Here is an 18987-nt window from a genome sequence, read left to right as displayed (position 1 = left end):
CTCCTCCCTCTGCTCGCGCCTCTGTGGTCCCTCGGTGCCGGAGTCAGCATCACAGCCCGGACCCGCTCACCGACACAGGAACATGTTGCTTCACAAACTGGTACGGTAGGAGTTCATGTCTTTCCCTTTTTAACTGCAGGTCACTCCTGAGAGGAGACATCTCTGTGCGTAAATCCGTGCGCTTTTACGCATTTCACCGTGTGTTCTGGTAGTTTTTCATTGTGATCAAAGGGCATGTTCCCAGTTTCTTAGCTCTTTCGAAATACACACTATTTCCTTCGTGCTGTTTAGCATTTACAGAACCATTCTAGATCCGTGAACCGACTGAAGGTGATTGTCATGCAGCCGCAGGAGGTCCCTATTCACTTTGAACTAAACACGGCAGCGGTGTTGACAGGTCATCGTGAAATGCAGCCAGCAGGAACTGTGTTAGACCACATCCAATAAAAGAAGAGCTTTATAAATCAGTATTATCTCTGTCTCCATTTTTAGGTTTTAATGCTTCACAAACGTTCACATTTTTATGAGGTTTATTTTGGAGTCGACTGTGTTCTCTGTGAGTCATGCTCTTCAACAGGCACAGCATTATGAAATAATCACACCAAATCAAAGCCAAACCGAACCAATTCTAACGTTACTTATTAATATCCAGAAATAGCTCGCAGGCTTTTAAGAAGAATTCAAACGTTTTAGTCTAACTATAAACGTCCAGAGATATGTAGACAGCGTATTGTTGAGGTACATGGTGATGCTGTTGGTATTAGATGTGATGGTGGCACTCATCAGGAGCACAGGAAGCTCTATGGAGAATAGTACTGGTGGCTCTCTAATAAATCATATTCCATTTACTTGTAGACTCTTCTTGCACTATTTCTATTTTATTTCTATTTACTTGCACTATTGTATCTGTTTTATTTGTCTATGTCCATATGTTGCACTGTTGGCGGAGCCTGTGACCTACGTTTTTCATTGACATATCTACACTGTATGTACAAATGACAATAAAGCCTTGAATCTTATAAAAAATACTCTGTCTAAAAACTAAAAGTCGTGTTGTAAAAGCTGTTCACCTATGAGCAGGCTATGAGCAGGACTTCACTGAATGTTTAGAATCAGAATCAGACTTTATTCGTCCCAAAGAGGGGACATTTGTTAGAGCAAAAGTGCAGATACTCAAAATAAAACACTATTAGATAAAGGGCATGCACATCATATTACAAAAATAAAAGTTATTACAATTTACAAAGTACACATTCGGGTAGAAATCAGCAGTAGCAGCAGTTTGTATCAAATAAATGGATGTGGTGTGGTGGAGTTATACAGAGGTAATGATATACTGCAGAGTTACTTACAGATCCCTGTTCCAGTGTAATGGTCAAACTAAGGAGGCAGCAGTAGCAATAAGAATGTTAAACTACGTACATATTGCAACAACAGTTTACGTATGTTTTATAAAGTAGGAGTTGTCACAAGTTATATCCCATCATTATGGACGGAGTGGCGCAGTGGGCTGTGCGTTGATCATCAGACGGTGGCGTTGGGGAACACCAGTACGAAACCCGCCACTGCGTCAGGCTGTTGTGTCCTTGTCCTTGGGCAAGACACTTCACCCGAATTTGCTCCTGTGGGTACTGTCCACAGTACATGACCATTACATGTATGATATGTGTGTAATGTGTACTTCTAAAGCGCCTTGATGACTTCGAGGTGTGAAGATGGGTGGAGTGGCGCAGTGGGCTGTGCGTTGATCATCAGATCAAGGGGGCGTTGGGGAACACCAGTTCGAAACCCGCCGCCGCTGCGTCTGTAAAGCCGTTATGTCCTTGGGCAAGACACTTCACCTGCATTTGCTCCTGTGGGTATTGTCCACAGTACATGACCGTTACATGTGTGTATTTGTAAAGCGCTTTGAGCATCTGAAAAAGCGCTATAATAAATGTAAGGTATTAATATTATTATCATCTCTATCTTTAGGATTCATAGACACACACATCCACAATGTGTGTGAAGAAAAACTGCTAATCAGTGAGATCTTGTGTTGTTCCTCTGTAGTCTGCCTCTGCAGCCGCTCTAATGTGTGTGTGTGTGTGTGTGTGTGTGTGTGTGTGTGTGTGTGTGTGTGTGTGTGTGTGTGTGTGTGTGTGTGTGTGTGTGTGTGTGTGTGTGTGTGTGTGTGTGTGTGTGTGTGTGTGTGTGTGTGTGTGTGTGTGTGTGTGTGTGTGTGTGTGTGTGTGTGTGTGTGTGTGTGTGTGTGTCTCTCAGTGTGTGTGGATCCTGTCCATCCTCGGTGGCTCCCCCCTGGGTTCTGGATTTGTGTACGACCGGCCCAAACGCTCAGGAGAGGACGGGACGTCAGCCAGGACTGAGTGTGAGTACGCTGCCATGCAGAGGTGGGAAGTAACTAAGTACATTTAGTATGAAGTACTGTACTTAAGTAAAATGTTGAGGTACACTTATACTTCAGTATTTCCATTTTTGCTACTTTGTACTTCTACCCTACTCCAATTATTTGATACCTTTAGTTACTTTACAGATGATGTGAAATATAATCAAGTCTTAAATCAGACTTTAGTTCCACCTGGAGAACCTGGGAATCAGAGTTTTTAGTTGGTGTACAGCAGAGAAAAGCTTTCCCGTCATGTGTTTGAGCTGTGGGGGGGTGAACTCAACACTGACTGTAACAGTGTTATCATCGCAGAGAGGTTCAAGAAGAAGCAGCTCCACTAGCAACCCCTCACCCCCCCCCCGCTCCCGAAACAGAGGGCCTCATCATATGACTCTGGTCTGAATAATAACCAGAAGTTTGTGCATACATCTTTTCTCTGTTTCGCAAATCCTTTGGGGCTGCAACTAGAGATTATTGTCATCATGTTCTCATCTTCAATTTATTTTCTTGATTTGTCAACAATCATTGTATTAGTTTCTAAAACTCTACCTTACAATGACTTGTTTTGTCCTCCAGTCAGTCCAAACTCAGAGACATCCAGGCTGTCCCATCAGACAGATTTGAAGTCATGTCTTTAGGTTCTGACTTTTGTTTGGACAGAATGAGCGGTCTGAAGCCGACCTCCATAGAATGTATGTGCCAAAGAATGAACTGAAACAAACCATCAATGATGACAGTCATTGTAATTCACAGCCAACGTCTCCACCGTGTTCACTGCTGTCAGATGTAGGACAACAATGTGAGTGTCTTCAGCTAAAGTGAAAGCTTCTCAGAACTCTGTGCAGTAAAGCTGAGGGAAAGTCACACACTCTCATTTATTTGCCAGAGTGGCTCAGCACAGGGATGTGAAGTGTGTTTTGGACCAGCTCTGATGTATCTTGGCCAAGTGTGTGTAGGACTTGCCTAAAGCTGCGCTCCAAGTTCAGACACACGCAGAAAACAACTTCTGAGTTTGTTTTTCAACGCAGAGTCAATCTTGTTCCCTGTGTGAGCTTCAAGTGCAATCAGTCGCCCCAGCGTCAGCTGCAGAGACACATGTCCACCTGGCTGTCTCTGAACATGTACTGGATGAGAGCTGAGCTGCAGCTCCTCAGGAATGTCTCCTGCTCCGTTTATTTGCTGGATTTTTTTATATGGAGTGTCTGCCAGTCCATATGAAATGAGGGAATAGATGGTGGTAGTGGTGGGGGGTTGTTACAACGGATCACTGTGACCCTGTGAGGCTGTGATTGGGCAGCCGGTGTGTTTTTTTGAGGAGAGAGAGTGTGTTTGTGTTGCTCTACCTTGGGTCAACAGTGAGAGAGCGTTGAGGCTCAGCCTCTCAGAGCCGGTGGCAGGAGACCAGAGACGTCTGCTCCACTATGCCATGGATTGTCATGGCAACCGGCGGCGGCTGCAGACACAACTCTACTTTGGCATACTGTTCTTGCCTTCATCTGAATCTGTTTACTTTTACATTTAATTTATATAATTAGCCTCTATTTTTATAGTATAAAATAACAAGAGATTTTTCAATAACATAGTTAACTCAAATTACTTTGATTCTTCAGTGTCAGGCTGAGGTATTGTCAGGACTCACAGAGCCATGCATAATGTTCAATATAAATTAACTGGCTTTTCCCATGCAGAGCTTTCAATATCATACTTCATGTTTTCTCCTTGACTTTATTTTGCCCTCAGACTTGCTAAGAATGACATCAGAATCATAAATATACATATACGTGTTTGAGAAAGCAGTCCACAGTGCCAGCATCACTTTCCTTTTGACTTTGATTAGAGTTGTGATTATTCCCAAAAAATCCTGATTCTGAAAACAATGCAATCAGTTGAAATATATAGACAGACAGACAGACAGACAGACAGACAGACAGACAGACAGACAGATAGATAGATGGATAGACAGATAGATAGATAGACATACATATAGATAGATGGATAGACAGACAGATAGACAGACAGAGAGACAGACAGAGAGACAGATAGATAGACAGATAGATAGATAGATAGACATACATATAGATAGACGGATAGATAGACAGATAGATAGATAGACAGACAGACAGACAGACAGACAGACAGACAGAGAGAGAGATAGATAGATAGATAGACATACATATAGATAGATGGATAGACAGATAGATAGATAGATAGACAGACAGACAGACAGATAGATAGATTGATGGATAGACAGATAGATAGATAGATAGATAGACAGACAGACAGACAGACAGACAGAGAGATAGATAGATATATAGATAGATATATAGACAGACAGACAGACAGATAGATAGACAGACAGACAGACAAACAGACAGAGAGATAGATAGACAGAGAGATAGATAGATAGATAGATAGATAGATAGACATACAGATAGATAGATAGATAGATAGATTGAGAGATGATAGATAGATAGATAGAGACAGACAGACAGACAGACAGACAGACAGACGGATAGATAGATAGACAGATAGATAGATAGATGGACAGAGAGACAGACAGACAGACAGATAGATAGATGGACAGAGAGACATACAGACAGACAGACAGACAGACATAGAGATAGATATAGATAGATTGATTGAGAGATGATAGATAGATAGATGAATAGATGTGTGGTTCATATTCCATTATACTTTTAGAATTAGCTCTGGGCCAATTACCAAAATGCCCTAATACAACCCTGCATTAGGGCCTTTTGTTCAGAGGTTGACTTCCCCCAAAAAAACATTATTATCCGCCAGTGCAAATCAATGGGAAAAAGTCGAACGCCTGGCACACTTCCTGAAGTCTTGGGTCCATTAGTCTGAGACAGAAGACAGTGTTGACCTTTGACCTGCAGTCCCCACTCTCCCAGCTGACAGGGGACTGGTGCTGCTTCACTCTGACTCACTGCTGCGCCAACTGGGCAGGATAAATCATTCACAGTGTAACACCTCAGCTCCTTCACACAGAATCCATATGCACATTCACGTGTCCTTTCACACACACACACACACACACACACACACACACACACACACACACACACACACACACACACACACACACACACACACACACACACACACACACACACACACACACACACACACACACACACACACACACACACACACATTCGTATGCCCACACAGGAACTCACAAACTCCCTTTGGCATCCTCAGGTTTTCTCTGCGTCTGAGGTTGTTTTTTCAAAGGTGAGTGAACAAGGAGCATGTTGTTAGAATTGTAGCAATAAGTGGAGTGTGTCTCACGCTCAGATCTCCAGGATGTCTTCAGTTTAGCTCGGGTTCCGCCGTCCTGTGGGACCTATTGGAAAGAGAGCATTATTGTGCGCTAGAATTACACAGCTTGGTCCCCGGAGAACATTTAAACTGTTGAGTTTGGCACATTGCTAACAGTTCTTTGTGACTGTATGCAATGTGAATTGTTCATTTGACATTTTTTGTTTGCCAACCACGTCTGTTGTTTTTGACATGGTGGTACGTTGAAATGATTTGACTGCAGGTCAGTCCAGGTCAATACATTTAGTCGACTTTAATGACACTTGAACAGCTATTTAAACCGTTTTTTGGACAGCATACTGTACAGTATTGTGTTATTGGTTCCACGATGTCCTCCCAGTTCCTGCTCATGTCTCTGAACTGAGGAAGGTGTTGAGTTTAATGACGTTGACATTTGTAGGCACCACTGGTGGCCAAACCAACATCAGTCATTCAAAGTCACAGTCAAAGTGTTTTATGCTGTCATAGTTACATTACAACACATTGATGGGGTTTCATTTTGAGAGGGAATATATTTGTTCTGCTCAATGGGATCACAGCAGCTTCTCCTTTGATTAGTAATGCTAGCACAAACTGAAATAAGAGATAAATAAAGCAAAATTAGTATCATAATATAAGACATCATAATAATAGTATTACATTTGTATACACCACTGTATGTTAGAATATACATGTTATATAATGACATGTGATGTGTACATTTGAAGTAAAACATCTTCTGATTATCAAAAGGAAAGGTGAACGGTGTCGCTAAAAAGTATTTCAATAGAATATCAATACACTTAGAATCAGCTCCATTACACTGCTCCAGGAGAGCTCATGACAAGTAAAACAACATTTAAAAATGGTCCATCACACATCATACAAATGGCAGAATTATCATGTCATGTGAAATCATACCCCCAGCAACACTGGCGCTTGTTTATGATAAAGATGTTATAACCAGCCAACACAAGAGTTGGCTGGTTAGCTCAAACCGCATTTTACTGTTAAAATCAATATACTGCTGAGTTACCAGATATTTATAACATTGAACATGAACAAGAAACTGAGGGATTTTTATTGTTTAATATTTTTGACATTTGATTTTGGATGATGCAGCGAATCATTGATGTTCAAACAGTTTTCAGCAGTGTTCTGCGATAACGCTGAGCGTGTTTCTCTGCAGCTCGCTCAGCTCCTCAGTACGTGGCGTCCTCCGGCTCCTGCAGGAACAGGTGCTTCGAGCTGCTGGAGCTGGACCCCCCCCAGCTGCCGCTGTGACAACCTGTGTAAGACCTACAACAGCTGCTGCTGGGACTTCGACCAGCTGTGCCTCCGGACAGGTACTCTCTGCTCTTTCCTTTTTTACTTCTGTGTAGCTTTGACTTAAGAGTTATGACTGAAACTGACCTGCATATTTTAGGTCTAATACATCTTTAGTCATAATCCACTTTGCAGTTTGTTGGCATGCTTTTGAGACATTTATCCCTATATTCTATTAAGACAGAGCCTAATAATGTTCAATGAAGGAATGTTTGTTCAGTTTGATCAGTTTGAATTTGAAATCTCCAGGGCTCTCTTACATATTGGTGAGTTTAAATTTAATGTGAACCATTTTAAGATCAGATCAAGTATCAGAGCAAACAAATCTCATCTGAGGTATGATCTTAAGCCCGATTGTCCAGATGTACAATTCAGTTTGAACAGGTTTCTTACCTGTGATGTGAGCTGTAGTTTGTTTCTTATTCTCCGTGTTTATGGGCAGCTTTCCCTCTGCCCCCCCACATCAGTGTTGGTGGTCTGATTTGAAGTTCTCTCCTTCAGCCTGGTGGTCTATGGCTTACCACAGCCTTGCCACTGTAATCCTGCCTGGGTCTGAACCTGATGATATACTCGGGTTCTCTACCCAGAGACTTTGAGCTACAACTGTCATCTGCTGTTCTCATCTGGAGGATTTGGCCAGAAAACATGCAATATTGTCAATGTTAATCCAAAACTGCTTAGTGTTCATCTGTATGAACGCAGCCACACCACTGCTAAATTAATATCGTCTTTCTTTTCTCTGCGCTGGTGGTTCCAGCAGTGATGTATCAGATGAATTGTGTATATATCAAAGTTTTTGGAGCTACTCTTGAAATTCCCTGCTGGTTATTCTGTGAACATCTATGTCCCGGTACACAGAGGGGGGTTATGAGTGCAGTAAGGATCGATGTGGGGAGACTCGGAATGAGCATCACGCCTGCCACTGCTCTGAGGACTGCCTGGCCCGAGGAGACTGTTGTACCAACTACAGGACGCTGTGCAAAGGTCTGCCACTGTCCTGAACATTCAAGTACATTCAAGTGCATTTTATCCTTAGAAAATACATTCAAGAGTTTTTTAATGTTATAATTCGTCAATATGGAGCAAGTTTTGGAAAGTAAATTAGTATTACATAGACATTATAAAACGGACAAATCAAGCAATCTGATTGGTTCTTAGCCGTGATATAATGAGCGTATATCACGGGTAGAATTGTAGTTACTTTTCACAAGTCATGTATCCCTCCGCGTCTGAGAAAAAGCTACAACCGTTACAACTGTTACATTACATCCGTTACAAAACTAACTAACTAACTAACTAACTAACTAACTAACTAACTAACTAACTAACTAACTAACTAACTAACTAACAAACAAACAAAGCTTAAGATGGAAACATTTAAGGTTAACTTCGACCTCCGGGGTGGTCTTACTATGGAGGAGTGGATTGAGCAGTGCCTATCTCCAGAAAAAAAAAGCACCTAAGCGACGACATGCAGAGCTACGTGAAGAGCAGGTAGACCAACTGGAAAAGTACCACCATTCAAAAGCTTTCTGATGCGGGTCTTGAAACAAAGCAGAGAAATTATGAACGTTTGAAGATCCAAAAATCCACGGTTTTCAAAACAATTTGATCGGATTGGCAAAAACTTCAGAATTTGTATTGACCGCCGGCATTCAAATGACAGCGTTGTTTTCCCCCAAAAGTGGGCGGGGCCATACTTTTTTGCCCGGAAGCGACTAGGTGTTACTCTCATCTATATTATCATATCAACACGTGTTGATGTAAATTGTAATATGTCAGTGTCAGATATTGAAGTGCAGTAAAAGTAAAACATTTCCCTCTGAAATGTAGTGGAATAGAAGTACAATGGAAATATTTAAGTAAAGTACAAGTATCCCAAAATTATACTTAAGTAGCCTACATTACTTGAGTATGTACTTTGCAGTCATATGTTAGACACTGTAAGTGTACCTTTAGCTAACCTCTATCTATCTAGCTGGGAATACTTTAGAGAAACTTGCCTGTTGGATTTCTCCTGGAGAACGTATAACTTTTTTATTAAACCGCATGTGCATTATTATTACAAAGACTTCACACAGGGAAAAGAGATCAGCGCTGATCTCAAAAATACATTTGACCAAGGATTTCAGTAGAATTCAGACACATTTGTGCTGGACTACTCTCTGTGTCTCTTCAGTCAGGCTGCTTGGACACAAAGAAGGAAAGAAATATTTTAAACATTTAGGGAGCTGTGTGTTCTACAGTTAAAGTAAGTTTAGAGTATAGGTGATTCAGAGTAGAGATTCTGCTGCTTTTTGAATAAGTCTTATTCAAAAACTTTCCTTTCCTTTTCTATAATACAAAAACAATGTATTAGCAAGCCATTCAGTAGCTTGTGATGTTGTATCATCATTTTCTCTCTCCGTTCTTCCTGTTCTTCCAGGAGACTCCTCGTGGCTGCAGGATGACTGTGAGGAGATCAAGACACCTGAATGTCCTGCTGGGTATGTTCACATCATCTGTGTTAATATAAAAACAGTTTCATATTCGATTTGATTTTACACATCATCATTTTTGTTCTTCCTCTGATATATGTGTGTGCAGGTTTGTGCGGCCGCCGCTCATCATGCTGTCTGTGGACGGATTTAGAGCTTCTTTTGTGAAGAGAGGAAACACTGTCATACCCAACATCGAGAAACTGAGTAAGACCTGCATGGGACTATGAGAAAAGATTTCTAGGTTTTGTCCTTGGCAGGTGGGGGGGCTCTGTTGATGTGATGATTTATGTAGTGAGGATCATAGACGAGCAATAACTGATTTGGTTATATCCATGGGTGTCTCTATGCAACACAGTCTCACAGCATTTCGTGTTATAGTCACGAAATTAATCTATTGATTTGTGTTCACTAACACGATTTTCCCCATGTTTTGCACCAAATAATAACAAATTAGAAGGAAACAAATATTTTAAAAAATACAGATTTCAGTATTCTGAGGCTCTGAGCCCAATTTATTTTCCTCACGGATTGCAAAACAACTCAGACATTATACTATTCAAAAATAAAAGGGTTAGGCTTAGGGTAAGATATTGAGTAAGAAAATGTTTTTATGAACCCCACAGCTTCCTGTCTTCCAAGACCCGACTGGACAAAAAACGTGGTGCAGGCACGAAACATACTACCAATAGAAATACATTGCTTTTAAAATCGTTCTGTGTGACACGAAAATCATGTCGGTGAACACGAATCAATAGATTAAAAACATTTTGTGACTATAATTTCGTTATTATAATATAATATATGGGTTGCTCTATGCTAAGGTAAGGCTTTCCTTTTCAGGAACATGTGGAACCCATGCTCCATACATGAGGCCTGTTTACCCGTCGAAGACCTTCCCCAACCTCTACTCTCTGGCTACCGTAAGTGTTGCCATCAATAGTCAAGTAGTCAGTTTCCAGTTGTTAACCTCAGCTTTATCATCAAATGTTCTGCTAACACTAGCATCCAGCTCAAAGTACAGCTGAGGCTAACTAATTGTAGCTGTAGCTGAATTAGCTAGCATGTTTCACTGAGTATGCTGTAAGTATGATGTAATGTTGACATTTTAGTAATGCTTTTTTATGGCAAGCATTTGATAGCTGTAATATCTAATACTAGTATAATAAGCAAGTGCTAACATTCTAACATGCTAACATTCACATAAGGTCCAAAGTAACTGTAGCTAAACATAGGCTAATTAATGCTGTACAGTTCACCAACATCCAAACAGAAGTTGAGTGAGAATGTAGTGCATGGACAGTCCATTACTGAAGCATTGTAACAGGAACAGTGAAAAGAAGACCAGTGAAGTACAGTTATTACAGTATATTGGCCTAATCCTAAAATCAGTTTAAATGGGTTTCAGGGTCTCTACCCAGAGTCTCATGGTATCATTGGTAACTCCATGCATGACCCTGTGTTTGATGCCACCTTCACCCTGAGGAGCCGAGAGAAACTCAACCATCGCTGGTGGGGAGGACAGCCAGTGAGTACCCCCTCTCCTCCTCTCTTATCCTCTTCTCTGCTCTCCTCTCCTCTCTCTCCGTTTCCAGTGAGTGTGAGCCTGAGTGGTGGTGAACATGGAGTTTTTAAGGATTTTCGGGTCCCTGCTAATTGGGTTCACCTGCTGATTGTTTTTTTACCCCTATGTGTATGGTCAGTTAAGATTTTTTGACTGTTTACTGAGTTTTTTGCCACCTCAGTCTATGTGGCAATTGTTGAGGAAATTGAAGCCAGCATTAAAAACATGGAACAGGGCTTACAGAGACTCTAACCCTCTGCTGGTCAACAGCTGCAGAAGGAGAGTTGAGCTCTTCCTGCAAAAGAAAATGAAATAGGTCTTCCTCCAAATAAAAAAAGAGATGCCAGATGTCTTTCTTCTTAAACCTGGAGAGATGGTACAGTCCCCCCAGTCTGGGTAAGATGAGAACCCATGCAATGGATTTCAACACTGACCTCTTAGGAGCAAACCGATCCTCAGCTCAGCCCAGGAGAGAATCTGCTCTCAACTGCCAGCTGACAGGCGCAGAAAACCAGATGGCATTGGGACTGGCACCAGGGATCGAGGCTGGTTGGAAATATCTAAAGTGCTGCTGGGGAGAGCTGGGACGTTGGCTTACCACACGCTGCTTTCCCTTAGCACCAGAGGATGTGGATCTTACTGATACTTTTACACTTCAGTACTGCTGGCATTGCAGATTTTTTAGATCTCCTGTGCCACCAACAACATCCAGGACATGTGATTATTTAAGGAACCCTCGTTTTCAATTCCCTAACTAGAACATTATAGTGTGCAAGCTGCAGGCCAGTCTCAGAGAGGGAAAAAGGCAGTCTGCCAACTTTGCCTGAAGGTACTGAACCTCAGCTCTTAAGCGGGGGGAAAGTAGTCTGGATGCTCAAAACCTAAAAGGGGACCGCATAGCTCCTGTGGGGTTTTACACTGGGCAATACTTGCATAGATAGAGAGCACACCTTGATCTGAAGCTGGGGAGGGGTGTATCTGTTCAAAAGCTGGGACTGTGGAACATTTCTTGTCGACTGTCCTAACTTTCAACTCTATTTCAGCTTTTAAAAAAGTGGTTTCTGGGTCTTTCATTTAGTCAAGTACAAATATCAGGATGTGCAAATTGAAAAAAACTGTGAAATTGGCTGACTGAGGTTTGGATTTGGTCCACCAACGTTGACATTACATTTGTCTGGTACTAGTAAAGGGGCTTTTCCACATGATTTGATTTGTTGTTTCACAAATTGGACAAACTGAATAGAATATAGCATCAGTGTTTTCAAAATGCTCTATGGACACCAAGTTCATGGATGGATGGAAATTAGCCTCTAGCTATAATCTGGCATCTCTTCTCTTTTTGAGACAAATGTCATTTTATACATGGTCATTGTTAAATAAAGACATAGTAATAATAATAGATATAATAACAGTTACTGTGAGATGTAGTACTCCATACTCCCACAGAGAGATATCCTTCTTGGTGTACTGTAGCTACTCCAGCATGACCTTGGTTTTCCTGTGGTCCCCTTCTAACATAGCGATACAAAATGACACTGTTCTGTTTCTCTCACAGATCTGGATCACCGCGCTCAAACAGGGAGTGAAGGCTGCCACCTTCTTCTGGCCTGTGTGAGTATACATTTACAGATTTCAGTCACACATTTCTTTCTGAATACACTTCCCACACTTGGATGTCCATAAAGATAATCTTCCACAAAGTCACAGTAAACCTCTTCCTTTTTTCCATTAGTTTTCTACTACTATTTAATCTTATTTCTACTTAGTACATATCACGGATTGGTGGATACTTTTCTGGAAAAGTTGTCTCTGGCATTATGTATTCAAATGAGTCAGGGATTGTAAACAGGACTTACAGGGAGTTTTTTATACTGAATGCACTGTTTGTTAAAATGTAAATAATTAAATTGTAATGTATTAATATTGGATGCTTTCCAACCATGAGTCATTTCTGCCAAATCTATTATTTTGATATTGTAATTGTAAAAAAACACAATAATGGAGGGATTGATCATTCTGGCATCATTCATTTTATTATCATTGAAAGATATATTTAAATGATCATGGTGTGATTCTTAAAGACAATCTGTTCCTTACAAAGATATTTGATCAAGTCTGTAGAATATGATGTGTAGTCCTGATGAAGCTCCACCTGAGCACATGTGGTATTGTTCTCATTTCCCCAAACACCGAACTAAAAACAAAGAAGGTTGGCTGTTAAGGCCCCTGCAGATGCATCATGTTTAATTGATCATTCATCAGTGTTAATAATTTGGTGGTGTACGTTTTTCAGAGGAAGTGATCAGAACATGCCTGTTCATGTTCCTGCTGCGCTAACCCTACAGCCTGTGAACACACCACAGCCCACATTAATCAGCACAGAGCAGGCTTTGATGGAGCAGGGGGGCACATCTCAGCTGAGGCCTGTTTTTACAGCAATTTGAGCAAATGGGTCTGTTTACACAATGCACGACTCCTGTGAACCAGGGTCATAGACTTGCCACTCTATGGAAGCAGTGTGGTTTACTGCTCTCCTTACACTGGGCACTGACAGAGGGGGGAGAAGAAAGGGAGGAGAGGAGAAGGAGACGGTGCAGAGGACAGAGGGGGAGAGACAGGAAGCCTTTTAACAACACAGTACAGGGTTACAGTGCCACAGTGGGACAGCATGGTGATGGGAGCTGGGAGGTTTGCTAAATGGTTGGCTGACTGGTGGAAGGTCTTTGCTGGGTTCAGCTTTCTGGGGGGTCCCCCTAACCACAGGGAGAGCAGAGATAGAAGCAGGGGTGTAAAGTAACTTAGTACATTTACTCAAGTAGCACACTTGAGTACAATTTTGAGAGACTAGTAATTTACTTGAGTTTTTAAATGTTTTGCTACTTTGTACTTCTATCCCACTACAATTCAGAGGATAAGATAAGATATTATAGACCTTTAATTATCCTTGTAGAGAAATGCAGGTGTCGTAGCAGCAACAGAATAAGAAAGAAACAAAGATAGTACACACATACATAGGAAGAACAAGAATACAAATCGAATAATACATAAATAGATAAAATAACTCTACAATATATGTAAATGTGATGGTAGCAGTGCGACGAAAGTCTTGTGTACATACAGTGCAAATATTATTCATACTAATGTTCAGTCCAGGTTCTTTTTGATGAATCATTCTTCTACCCCACTACAGTTCAGAGGTACATGGTGTACTTTTACTCTCCTACATGTATTTAATACCTTTTGTTACTTCACAGATTTGGATGAACTATGTGAAATATAATCAAGTGTTGAATCAGACTTTAGTTCCACCTGGAGTAAATCCACCAGCTACCCTGCAGTATACAAAGTCATTCAAACTAGCTGCACTTTTACCAGCTTTGAGAACACTTTAATGATCAATCATTATAAAAAATATCATATTATTCTGAAATGGACCAATCTGCACAATAGGCGCTTTCACACCAAGTACTTTGTCGTACTTAGGCCCCGGCCACACGAGGACGAAAACGGCTAAACGCATAGGATTAACGCAAACGCAATCGCAAAAAAGCTTCCGTCCACACGCAATATTCACCGGATAGTGTCTGCCCACACAAGATAGCTCCGTTTAGCTCCAACCGCTGGAGAAGCTGCAGTACATATGCAGGAGCCTGTACGTGGCGCTGTAACTTCCTCCACAAAAGCAGCGAAGAAGCGTGGTTGTCATGGTTGCCCTTCTGTTTATTCTCCGCGGTGGGGGCCGAGGGAACCGGGCAGAGTTTTTCGCCAGTCAACGTGTATTAAAGTTTAAATCTTCCGACAAAATTATGAAAGTGCCGGTCAAAGGTCTTCTTTGTTATTTATTGAGCTTTAAAACAAATGAATAACGAATCTATATATTATAATAATAAAATACATGGAGCCTCTCTTTTTCCTCCCTCTCTTCGGACAGCGCCAGTGTCTGTCTCATGCAGCAGCTGATCCAGTAATGAGTGACCCGGCCGACAGTAAAAATAAACATATTTATAACTAGTTTAGGTAGTTTGAGAGGTAATTAAAATAGCTAAGGGTGATGATCTGACCACTTGAAGTGTGTGTTTTGCTCCGTTCACCGCCGCATCACAGCGGGAGGAGCTGCAGGTGAGCAGAGTTGCGTGTCTCCGTCCTGTCAGATTAGACTTCACTCGCGTTTAGGTCCATATCGAGAGAAAGATAAATAATCTGAATTCAGTGTTTACTTTGACGCGGGGGTGAGCAGCAGAGGTGGGGAGAGGCGGGGCTATTGCCTCATCATTATCAGAAAATGATCGTATAGGGCGTACACACGGAGCCGTTTGACCCCCCAGAGCGTTGCGTATGCCGTTCTATCCACCTTGGGACCCGTTATCGTTACCGTAGTCGTTTAGTGCCGTATTCTGTCGTCCTAGTGTGGCCGAATGGTCTATATCAGTGCTTCTCAAACTTTTTTCAGTAATGTACCCCCTTTGAAACATTTTCTCAGCCAAGTACCCCCTGACCGACCCCGGACATTTTTGACAGAAAAAGCCTATATAAATAATTACAATATAGTGAGTACAGTGTTTGATTTATTAACTCCTTAATGCATGAATTACAACAAACTAAGGATATTTTCATCTTTATGCATGCAAGGAGTTTTTCAATTGAATATTAATATATGTTTAAAAAACCAATGAACAAAATGATATATTAATAAAAACTATAAATACAATACACAAATGTAACATGTTTATATGAGTGGTTCTAGGAATATTTTATATAAAATTGTGTTTTCTATTTTACTTATTGTACTAAGATTATTTTGTAATCATGCATGGTATTTTTTTAATTAACCTTTTTATTTATTTTACCTCACGTACCCCCTACAGTACCCCAACGTACCCCTAGGGGTCTGCGTACCCCCATTTGAGAATCACTGGTCTATATGACACAAAACGGTAACGGAAACGACCGTTATCGTCCTCGTGTGGCCGGGGCCTTAGTTCCCAGCACTTAGTTACCCCATGGAATTAAAGAGCAGATCGCGTTCACACCGGAATAAATCCATGAGGGAGGATTAGGCAAATGAAGCCGCTGACGTCACTTCTTCTTCTTCTTCTTATTCTGCTTTGGGTTTACTGGCAGGCCGCAAACAACTTCACGGCGTATACTGCCACCCGAAGTCCTTCCGAGTAAATCGCCAGAACGCCGACACCTCCTCATCTCCACCGCTCCCATGTTTTTTTTTTGGACGATGCAGCGCATGCACTGATCTGATGCTTCTTGACATGAGAGCAGTTTCCCAGCGGAGTGAAGAAAATACATGAACCTCACGGGAGTCACTCCTCAGTTTATACCGTGTTTTGTTTCAATTCATGTTTCATTTAGTTACAAATATGTGATATCTGAACAACAAAGTGGTCAAAAATCATTTTATTAATTTATTGGAAACATTTTCATGATCGCTTTTTTCATTTTACATTTTCATTGATTGTCATTTCCATTCATTCAGTCATTAAGTGCTATTAAAATGTTAATTTGCTACATATCCACACAACCAAACAAAGTGTGCAATCCAATGAATGTTAATCTTACTGGGTTTTGATAGATAACATATCTCTTTTTCTTCTCTGAATTATTTTATTTCTATTGTGTCAATCAATATTAATCAAACTATTGTTCGTTTATACATTTTAAGAATGGCGTTTATCTTTTTTGAGAATTAGTTCTTATTTTATTTAATGTATTTGGGTCTACAACAGATGATACAAATGTTTGTGTCAGTAAATGTGTACTAACAGAGGAGGGGGTGTTTGTGAAAACAACGGGGACAGAGCTGCTGTCAGACGATCAGCTGTGCAGCGTCATCACAAACGGACGTCGCTTCACGTGACGCTCCGGAGGAAAGGACGTCCCATTGCTCTTAAAACTAATTTCCCTGCTTCTCGTGGTTTCCTTGCGTCTCTCCATGCTTCCCTGGTGGGAGGGACTAGTCGCAGGGAAACGACGCAAGTGAGGAACGCAAGGAATCCATTTAACCGAAGTGAGAAGGGCCCAGGGCCTCCATCCTGTGCTTGATGTCTGACAGCTGTGGCCTGTGTGACAGCCAGCTGCTGGGTTGGTGGCCTCGTCACCACACAGACTTTGAGACACTCTCACTAAACAGTGAGAGGGTTCTACTCTACAACCCCAGCTTAATGAAGCTCTTTGTGAGGAGAAGGAACAGTTTGATGTTAATGTTGGATAAAGACAGCACCACAGTATATTGCTCTAACTCTGTCTGTGGCTTGTTTGTCACTTGCTGCTATGGATTTCTTCAAATGTTAACCATGTGACCCTTCCCTGTGTGTCTTTATGTTCCAGGTCCATCCCGTTGGAGAGGCGGATTCTGACCATGCTGCAGTGGCTCCACCTCCCTGAAGGCGAGAGGTGAAATCCTGTCTCACCGTTTGTCTGTCTCACACTCCAGTTTCCAGCAAACAATTTCACTATATCCCATGATCAGCTGTTTCACATCCTGTAATGAAATCAAGTATCACAACTAGATGTTCAGAAAGGAAATGTACATTTGCGAGTGAGTGTGTTTCAGTCAGAAACCTGGACCTTTGCTCCATGTCGTCCCCTCTCACTCCCCCTTTCAATATAATAAATACAAAAAGCAAATTAATCTTATGAGATCAGAAGTATTAGCAGCAAGGTACTTAAAGTATCAACCTAAAAGAACTTGTTCTGCAGTGAATACTTATTACTGAAACATCAGTGTGTGCATTGCATTTATTGTTGTATCAAATGTAGATTGCAGTTTTAACATCTTAGTCAGCAACTCAAGAAAACCATTTATTTTAACAAATGTGTATTTTTTTTGTATTATTCTCTTTTTTGTAAAATATTGGATGAGTTGAACTCTTTAAGCTTTAGACTGTGATTTAAATGGGAAAGCTCTGTCAACTCAGAGACGTCTGAAATGGATCATACCATTCTTTGTTAAATGTAATGTAAAATCTGAATAAATAAGTAGTAAACATTACTGTCAAGTTCATGTTTAAAGTACTATCAAGTAAAAATAATCAGGTAAGGTCATTCAGTGCAGTACTTGAGTAAATGGACTAGGTTTCCACCACTTCAAAACACCGTAAAGCAGCTGTTTCAGAAAAGCATTTAATGTTGATAAGTGTAGCTCAACTCTTCTCCAATGTGATGTGATGTTGTTCCAGCCCCTACGTGTACGCCATGCACTCTGAACAGCCGGACACATACGGACACAAAGTGGGGCCCATGAGCGCCGAGGTGAGCACCTGTGTGTGTGTGGGATGTGTGTGTATGTGTGTATGTGTGTAGACTGGGATGTGTGTTTTTACATGGAAAGATACTCACACACCCATATAGTTTCTCTCTGTGTGCATCGTGTGGCATCACATCACACACACTCACTTCCTGTGTTTCAGCTGAACAGCCCTCTGAGACTGATTGACAGGATTGTTGGCCAACTGATGGACGGACTGAAACAGATGAAATTGCACCGCTGTGTCAACATCATCCTGGTGGGGGACCATGGTGGGACACATACACACACACACACGCACACGCACACACACAGACACTTACTAACATACTTCACTTCAGTATTTCTTTTTATACTACTTTAACCCTGTTCTACACTTCTATATTTAATAGGGAAATATCATACTTTTTACTCTAACACATGTATTTAACAATCAAAGCTACCAGCTACTTTTACATATAAAAACACATGATTTGTATATATGATATCATGCAATACAGTACTTATAACAAAACCAGTATTTTAAAAAGTAGCTAAAATTGCAAACATTGACAAACTACAACATTGAATTGCACTTCCATGTATCTGTAAGCAAAAACAACAACAACAACAACAACAACAGAATAATATAATATTCTAAAATATAATAATA

The 18987-nt window shown here is 41.0% G+C and overlaps 1 protein-coding gene across 1 annotated transcript in view; it reads left to right on the top strand.

Annotated features, from left to right (window-relative positions):
• The window catches only part of LOC117532909 (ectonucleotide pyrophosphatase/phosphodiesterase family member 2-like), a gene marked incomplete at its 3' end in the record, with an annotated part of 34518 nt that continues 15531 nt past the window's right edge, over window positions 1-18987 (top strand). Inside the window, 13 exon segments of the mRNA XM_034196507.1 lie at window positions 1-100; window positions 2263-2368; window positions 6900-6973; window positions 6975-7056; window positions 7895-8020; window positions 9462-9522; window positions 9623-9720; window positions 10357-10436; window positions 10922-11041; window positions 12633-12688; window positions 17417-17482; window positions 18268-18340; window positions 18499-18607. Coding sequence (XP_034052398.1) covers window positions 83-100; window positions 2263-2368; window positions 6900-6973; window positions 6975-7056; window positions 7895-8020; window positions 9462-9522; window positions 9623-9720; window positions 10357-10436; window positions 10922-11041; window positions 12633-12688; window positions 17417-17482; window positions 18268-18340; window positions 18499-18607 — 1069 coding nt within the window.

Source organism: Gymnodraco acuticeps, unplaced genomic scaffold, assembly GCF_902827175.1.
Source record: "Gymnodraco acuticeps unplaced genomic scaffold, fGymAcu1.1, whole genome shotgun sequence".
Classification (NCBI taxonomy): domain Eukaryota; kingdom Metazoa; phylum Chordata; class Actinopteri; order Perciformes; family Bathydraconidae; genus Gymnodraco; species Gymnodraco acuticeps.
Note: the sequence above shows the minus strand (reverse complement) of the source record. Positions and strands in the feature narration are given on the sequence as shown.